Below are 8,270 nucleotides of genomic sequence, written 5' to 3' on the forward strand. Positions count from 1 at the left end.
AATACAAAAGAGGCATTGCAATCTTGCCGAGAATTCAATATATGCTAATATCTTTGCGTGAGATAAAGAAATATTACACAGAAGGAGCCAATGTAGACCATTATACCAATTCATAGCAGAGCACCGTTGTGTTAATTCGAGAGCATCAAGAAGGTTGGAGATGGTTTTGTGATTGACATGTGGGGTAATCTCTAGAGAGCTATATGCTCATCATTCTATACCGATGACAAGTTGATGGCATGAGTTTTGGTAAAGAGGGAGCAGAAGAATAAGGTGGTTATAGGCAATGCACACCCTATTTACTCTTCTTTGTGAGAATATATTGACACAATCTAGTGATTTATCTGATACGAAGAGTGAATGATTGGCTCGATTAGTGTTTTGAAACTAAAGAGATTTGATATTGATAAGTTTGTTCAAAAGAGCAGGTGGCGGGTCGGAGCCACATATATCTGCTATTTTCTTCCTTGCTTCGATGCCTCCTGCGACCAAGATAATTCTTAGCCTGTTAAGTTTCTCGCCAACCGCTGGAGCACGAGGACGAGGAAGAGGGTGACAATGAGGGTGATGGTGAAGAGTCTTGGATTACTCATAGCGGCACTAATGGTCTGGAGTGCGACCTTGGGGAGGGCGAGGGTGACGACTTTGATATGGATATGAAGACAGACATGGAAGGGCAAATCGGTCTTGCAAAGAACAAGACATACTACCCCACTGCAGAAAAAGTGAGACCAAAGTGTGAAAACCTTGGTGACAAATGAGGATGTGCAGTCGTTGGAGCTAACCCATCACATTTCTACTTTTGATGTTCACAACGAAAAGCATATGAGGTACACCAACAATCGGATTGACGAGTAGAGGTGCCAAATTTCTATCAAGATAGTTCCCATGTTGCTTGTTTTGGAGGACAGCAATGCCAAATCCTACCTCTACAATGTCATGGATTCCCTTGGTCATGCTAACTTTTCCAACAAGATGACAACCACTCTTGCGCTTGTTGATGGCGCTCTGCTAGTTGTTGATGCTGCAGAGGGTGTCATGGTCAGATCAAGGAGAAAAAGGATGATGAGAGATTGCTTAAGTAATTCTAGGGAGGAAGAGATTGTTTCATGCTGTGAGGAAGTCATGCATGCTGAAGAAATGTATGGAGACACAGCTTGCAGCTAAGGGACTAAGTTGAGTCATCTCTCGAAGAGGAAGAACATATACAAATTGCAATTAGTTTCTTCGAAAAGGAGGAAATAACATTCAAAGGGAGTTTGACAAACCAACAGAACCAACCTTGGATGAGAAGGTCAGGAGGTTGATACTAGTACTTAAAGCCCTTACTGAGAGGGAGGCTTAGCATCAGTAATTTGTGTTATATATTATTAATGCATTTTTTCTCTAAGATAGAGAAGTTGAAGTGCAAGCCCTTGTTAATGCATTCTTCTTTGTAAGAGAGAAGTTTGAAGTGCAAGCCCTTGTTAATGCATTCTTCTCTGTAAGAGAGAAGTTTGAGGTGCAAACCCTTGTTAATGCATCCTTCTCTGTGAGAGAGAAGTTTGAGGCACAAGCCCTTGTTAATGCATTATTCTTTGTGAGAGAGAAGTTTTAGGTGAAAACCCTCGTTCCACCCTCTGGGAGTAGCCATGGTGGATGTCATGTTGAGTGACTCCATAACAACATCATGTTGAGAGACTCTGTGATGTTTTCTTTATACTTGTGTTTTTCCACTCATGGGAGTAGCCATAGTGGATGTCATGTTGAGTAACTCCATGATGACACCATGTTGAGTGACTCTGTGATGGGCACCTGTGCACATATTCTTTTCCACACATGGGAGTAGCCATGGTGGACATCACGTTGAGTGACTCTGTGATGAACTTTCTTTCACAAATGGGTGTAGCTATTGTGAGTGTCATGTTGAGAGACTCCATGACATGGATGTTTGGAAAGATATCTGTTAGGATTCCCACAGATACTGAGAGGGGGGGTGAATCAGTATCTAATCAGTGAGTTGAATTTCTTAACTTAAAACATGTAGAACATATCAAAACAGTGTACCGATAAGCAAGAAATAATGCAATAAACAGAGATAAAAACAACCACATGAAAAACACACCATAACACAATATTTTAACGAGGAAACCCAGTGTGGGAAAAACCTCGGTGGGATTTGTGACCCACAATATTCACTTACTAGCCAATAAGAGAATATTACTACTACAAGAGTGGCCTGCACATGCAGGAAGGCCAAGTGCCTAGAGCTCACTGCTCAATTACAAAAAGGGAAGTCTCACTGACTTACAAAATGGATTATATAAATCCAGTGTCTTGTACTACTTCAAAATAACATCTATAATGCCAGATCTAGTACCAGTTTCTACTCTGCTTCTTACATAATTAAACCCTTAACCTATAATTCGCATAATAGGTCTACCTTATTTCACCTAATTACATTCTACCATCTCTTATCAAATGTCCTACAATGATCTCTTGTATATATGAGTCATTTTACAATGTTGCCAAGTCGGCTTATAAAGATTTTACAATAATAAACAAAATATATTACAACAAAAATCTTGTCGGCCTCTGTGCTGGTATGCTTCCTTTCACTGCCAGTGCCGGTGGTCTGAGTGTCGGTGTAGAGTCTGATCTTGCTAGTGCCAGTGGAATGCCTTGTCGATGTCATAGGATTGTAAGGTTGCCATCAATGACAAAACCTTCAATCACCTACAATGTCTCATTGGAGTGTGCATATGCCAACAATATCTCCCTAGCTAAGAGGGAGTGTTGATATTATAGTATTAGGAGATATCTTTCGCCTGTCTGCTATCTTAATCATCTTATTATTAATTATTAATGCATGTATCACTGAATCATATCAGCGATCTACTTGTTTATTTTTCTAACTAGTTACTAATTCTCTTCTACATAATAACTACTTAGTTATTCTTTGACTAACGTTATTAATATTAATTGTCTTGGGTGGTTGAATCTACGTACCCTTTGGATCGGTCATATTCCAAAGACAACAGTCGTGTCATTTCACTATCTTTGATCGGGTATATAGATCCCTTGGGTAGGGTTGTCAGAGGATACGTGTGGTTGCATATGCCATACCTATGCATAAACAACAATTGGGAGGGTGTATTGATCCCTAAATGGACCGGATCAAGCGAGGCAAAATGTAAAAGGATTAGGGATTATGTGGTATGGAAAGCCCCCCATTTGGTATGGATCAAACTTAAACTTTGATGGTGCCTCAAGAGGCAACCCTGGTTCTTCGGGACAAGCTAGCAGAGACTTATAATTGTGACTTTTTTAAAACAACTTCCAGAAAGAATTTAAAGCATTAATATATGATTTGTATCTATGTTCAAAATTGACAACAAAAAAGATAAATGAAATGGAAGGTGGCTCGACTATTGTTATTAATGCTATGAAGATGGGATCAACTCTGAATTGGAAACTATAAAAAAATCTTTAAAATAAAAATCTTCAACAAAACCCCATTTAATCAATTTGAACTTCACAAATGTATAAACTAAGTAAATATCTAATTCTGAATTCAATAACAAAAAGAATCTTTCCATCTGCAGAAAAAATACACACTGCCGTAAATTAGAAAAAATACACACTGCCGTAAATTTAGGTTCTGTTAAAATTGTCCCTCAAAAAACCAGGGAAGAAACAGCGTTGGTTCATTGCATGCGCCTTCTTTAGGTATAACTCCAACCCCATCATCAATCAATCATATCAAAATAAAGCTACTTGTCGCTTCCTCTGCTACGAATTTCACTTCCAGAAGAACCACAAAATAATATACAAGCTCCCGCCCTTGCTTTCATCACTCCATTGCCACAAGGAAGACGTGCAATCACCTACACGACACCCACTTGCCCCAAATCTTCCGCACAGATTTCTCCTGGATGAACCGATTGACCCCCATTACTACTATAAAAACAACGAACCCAAGAAGACATTTTTATCGTCAGGAGCATGGGGAGTACTACTATTCGGCCAGGTCACGGACCTTCAAGGTCTCTTAGTGGGATTCGAACCGCGTTCGCAGTGTTAGCGATGCCTCCTCATGCCACAGATTTCAATACTATGGCATCTGATTATTCTCCAAGGCTCGGATTCTGCAAAAGAGTAAGTTCCACCTCCATGTTTCCAAGCAAATGTCCCAGGTTTGAATCGCAGGAGCCCACCTCACCCCAGGTCACTTGTACTGGCCATATTAAAAGGAAACCGCATTGGGTAAAGGCATCTAAGCAAGAAGCAGCAGCAAAGCCAGCCAAGGAAACGAGTGATTATAATAAGATGATCTCCAAGCTGAAGAAATTGATGCTGGGTAGAAACCACAATTCTAAAAATAGTAAACCGACAGAGGATGATGGAGAAAAATGTCAGCCTTCTTTGGGTGCAATTAAACGCTACACTTGGGGTTCTTATGAGGCTAAATCTGGCGGCTTGTTTGTGGAGGATGGCCCAATCGTCGCTAATTTGGAGTCAGTTTCGAAATAGATGGATGGGATTAATATTTGGTAGCGCCGCCCCTCAAAGCCCTGGTTTTGAGTAGGTCGAGAGGTAGGTCTCCATGTGACCGTGCGTGCTAATGCTGGGCTTCTCTTTCTTTTATTCTACAAGCCTGGACTGGGATGATTAAACAAGAGATCCTGTCTCCTTAGGGAACATGAAAAATATTAGTTGGGCCTAAAGAATGCATGATGTGGCCAAAGAGTTTTATTCAGGAGAAATGTGTACTGGAAATTCAAGGCCTCAAATGTAGTTTGTTTTCTGTAAGGTCACCATGACATGGCTTTTCTATTTCTTTGAACATATGTTCAAAAGTTTTACAAGGTTTTTTTGGGCGGTGGTTTCATGATACTTTTGTGACTATTCATTTTTATTGTCTATATTGAATTGTTGAAGGAAATTTAGAGATAAAAATTGGACATAGATATAATTTCTGGTATCAATAATGTAAATTTATTTTCTTAATCTTTCCATCAAACTTCATGAAAGCAGTTCATTTTTATGATATTTGATTAGTTTTTAATAAAAATCTATTATGTTTTTATCATTTTTTTATTAATTTTTAATAGTTAATAATAAAAATTTTAGGCATATATATTATTTGATTACAATTTTATTTGTGTATATGCCAATTTTATAAAAATATTTGATTAGTTTTTAATAAAAATCTATCATGTTTTTATCATTTTTTAATAAATTTTTCATAGTTAATAATAGAATTTTTAGGCATATATATTATTTGATTACAATTTTATTTGTCTATATGTCAATTTTTTGGGGTTTAAATAAGATATTTATATAATATGTATTACATTTTTTTTTTTTTTTTCTACCATTGTTAATGTCTATAATAGTCAAAAAAGAGGTCATTGTTTAATGTAATAGATCTAAATTGATTATTGAATTTAAAACATAAAACCTATTACACCTTTTACAAAGATGATATCAAGAGCTAGATACATATAAAATTTTTGTCTTGTGAGAATTTCATTTTATCCCCTAAAAAACGAGAGAAAATATCTTTTTTTATTTTTGCATGTGGATACAAGTGGATGAAATTATAATCCTAGGAAAGATAGTCTAAGGGACATAGATTGAATGCTTAAGGCTTATATTATACCCCACATGCATTGTTCAATCATTGTATGGTTTTAGGCAAAAAAATCAACCTTGGTCTATTAGTGGGATAGACTATTGTGCTTTTATCCTACTTTAGAGAACATATGAAAAAGTACATGTTTCATAGTAATTTTATTTATTTTTAGTCATATATCAAGTTACATAAGAATGGTAAATGAAACACATTCTAGAAAAAATGATAAGTGAGTTTTCTATTAAATATGTAATAGAAAAAAATGGCTAGAAATAAACTCCAAAGATTTGTTTCTAGAAATTACATTTTGATAGAATTTTGAAAGAAAACTTTGAGATTGCATGAACAATCATAAAGAGTGTTTCAGAGTGAAGATTCTTTTTACATGCCTATTGAAAAGGAGGATATGAAAGATAATTCTTATGAAGAGGAGGATATAAAAGAGAAGGTTGATTTATGATAAAGATAAAGGGTTGAGGTTGAGGTTAAGGCTCATCCTAAGAGGATGTAGATGGTACAAGGAAATCTAGTCATTAATCCTCTTAATCCACTAATAAGAGTCAAATTGATCATTCACATTTGATCAATTTGTATAATGTTAGATGCTCAAAGTTTTTACAAACTTATTAAAGATCAATATTAAAAAACTTAGGACAAAATCATTCCATTATGATGGTTTAAGAACCTAAGAAAGATGACATGGCTTAAGAGGATTTTAAAGAATGGCTTACGACCTGTCCTAAGATAATGCAGACAGTACAAGGAAACCTAGTGATTAATCCCCTTAAGCCACTAATAATAGTCAAATTGATCATTTGCCTTCAATCAATTTGTATATCATGTTAGATGCTCAAAGTTTTTTACAAACTTATTAAAGATCTATATTAAACAACTTAGGACAAAATCATTCCATTAGGATGGTTTCAGGGCCTAGGAAAGATGACATGGCTTAAGGGGATTTAAGAAAATGGCTTAAGGCCCATCCTAAGATGATGCAAATGGTATAAGGAAATATTTTGATATTGTTTTGATTTCATGATTATAAAATTTTGAAGTACAAATGAATTTGAATAATAAAAATCCTCCTTTTTTTATTCTTCCTCAACATGAGTCTTGATATACTTTAGAACTATTGCAATGGTTGAATCCTTCAATAATTGAATAGAATATTACATGCAAAGAGCTTGCGCAAGACAATAATGATTAAAAAACTATAGAATAAGTCATTGTCAACCACACAATACAACATGTGAAGTTGCAGTAAAACACCGACAAGTCATTTTCAATAAATACTAAAAAATAATGGTTAAACATAAATGTGATCCCATTTGTGTATCCTAAATAGGATCCCATTTCCTTTTGAACAGTTAAAATTAAAAAAACAAAAACAAAATGGGATCTCGTTTATAGAATGGGATCCCATTCAAAAAAAATAAAAATTTCAAGACCTGATTTTAGATGAGGGTTTTGCTTCAAAAAAAACCTTGGGGAGTCGACCCTTAGATTTGGACTTGCTTTAACTTGTAACTTGAAGGTCATGTTAGTGTCACTAGAAAGGAGTGACTTTGGAAATATGTGTAATGAATATTTTTGCAGAATTTTGGGAGTCGAGCCTTAGATTTGGACTTGTTTTAACTTGTAACTTGAAGGTCATGTTAGTGTCACTAGAAAGGAGTGACTTTGGAAATATGTCTAATGAATATTTTTGCAGAAATTTTTTAACAAAAACAAAACCCATTATAGATTAGATTGTTTAGATTTTGAACATGTATTTTTTTTACAATTGCATTTTTTAAAATTTTTTTTTTCAATTTTTTATTTATGAAACTAGTCCATAAACATGATATATATATATATATATATATATATATATATATATATATATATATATGGCATCATTCTACACAATTGATTTTAGTTTGAAACAAGATTTAAAAAACAATAAATTTAGGTCTACCTATGGTTCTCATACATGAGGGGTTTTCAATAAGAACAATTAAGGCCAATAAAAAATCAATAAAATAATATTTAGAAAAAAATTTATAAAAATATCTCCATCAATCTTCAATGTCTTGCAGATCTTTTCTCAAAATGATTCAAAAAAATGCTTTTATTTAGGTCAAAATATGGTTGTTATACATGGGCATGGTATGGTCCTAAAAAGGTGATTTTTAAATAGTTGTTTTTAGTCATGCCTATTGAAAATCAATTTGAATTTTCTAGGTATTAAAATTAATTACATAATTGGAAACTAGACTTTGAATACTACATTTCACAATACTAACTTTTTTAAATATTCAATCTTTAAGTGCTTCAAATTTTCAAGTCAATTGTGAGAAATTATGAAAAAACGAAAAAACACTTCCATATTTTAGCCAAAAAGTGGGCTCTACTTCTTGCACACACCTTTCATATGATTCTAGAAGCTAAAATTTTGGATGAAGAAATGTGTTTTTGGATGACTAATTTATTTCATTTCTTATTATTGTATTCCCAAATTCTATAGTTTTTCATAGCTCAAAAGTAAAACCATAGCATATCATCAAGGGAATAAATTTATTAAATTTTAGATTTAAAAAATAATAATTTTAGGTATGTTTGAAACATTATGTGTGATTGCATATCAAAAGACTGTGATTTCATATTATAAATT

General features: G+C 34.3%; 1 protein-coding gene across 1 annotated transcript; it reads left to right on the forward strand.

The window, feature by feature from the left end:
• Nucleotides 1–3,849: 3,849 nt before the first annotated feature.
• On the forward strand, nucleotides 3,850–4,875 carry LOC131057696 (uncharacterized). Its single transcript, XM_057991844.2, has one exon. The coding sequence runs from the start codon at nucleotides 3,985–3,987 to the stop codon at nucleotides 4,510–4,512; it is 528 nt and encodes a 175-aa protein (XP_057847827.2). The 5' UTR covers nucleotides 3,850–3,984; the 3' UTR covers nucleotides 4,513–4,875.
• The last annotated feature ends 3,395 nt before the right edge of the window (nucleotides 4,876–8,270 follow it).

The sequence above is a fragment of the Cryptomeria japonica genome, chromosome 10 (genome assembly GCF_030272615.1).
Source record: "Cryptomeria japonica chromosome 10, Sugi_1.0, whole genome shotgun sequence".
Taxonomy (NCBI): Eukaryota; Viridiplantae; Streptophyta; class Pinopsida; order Cupressales; family Cupressaceae; genus Cryptomeria; species Cryptomeria japonica.

What these genes read in the sequence shown, in the direction of transcription:
- LOC131057696 (XM_057991844.2), top strand. Translation starts at nt 3,985, where the DNA reads ATGGGGAGTACTACTATTCGGCCAGGTCACGGACCTTCAAGGTCTCTT.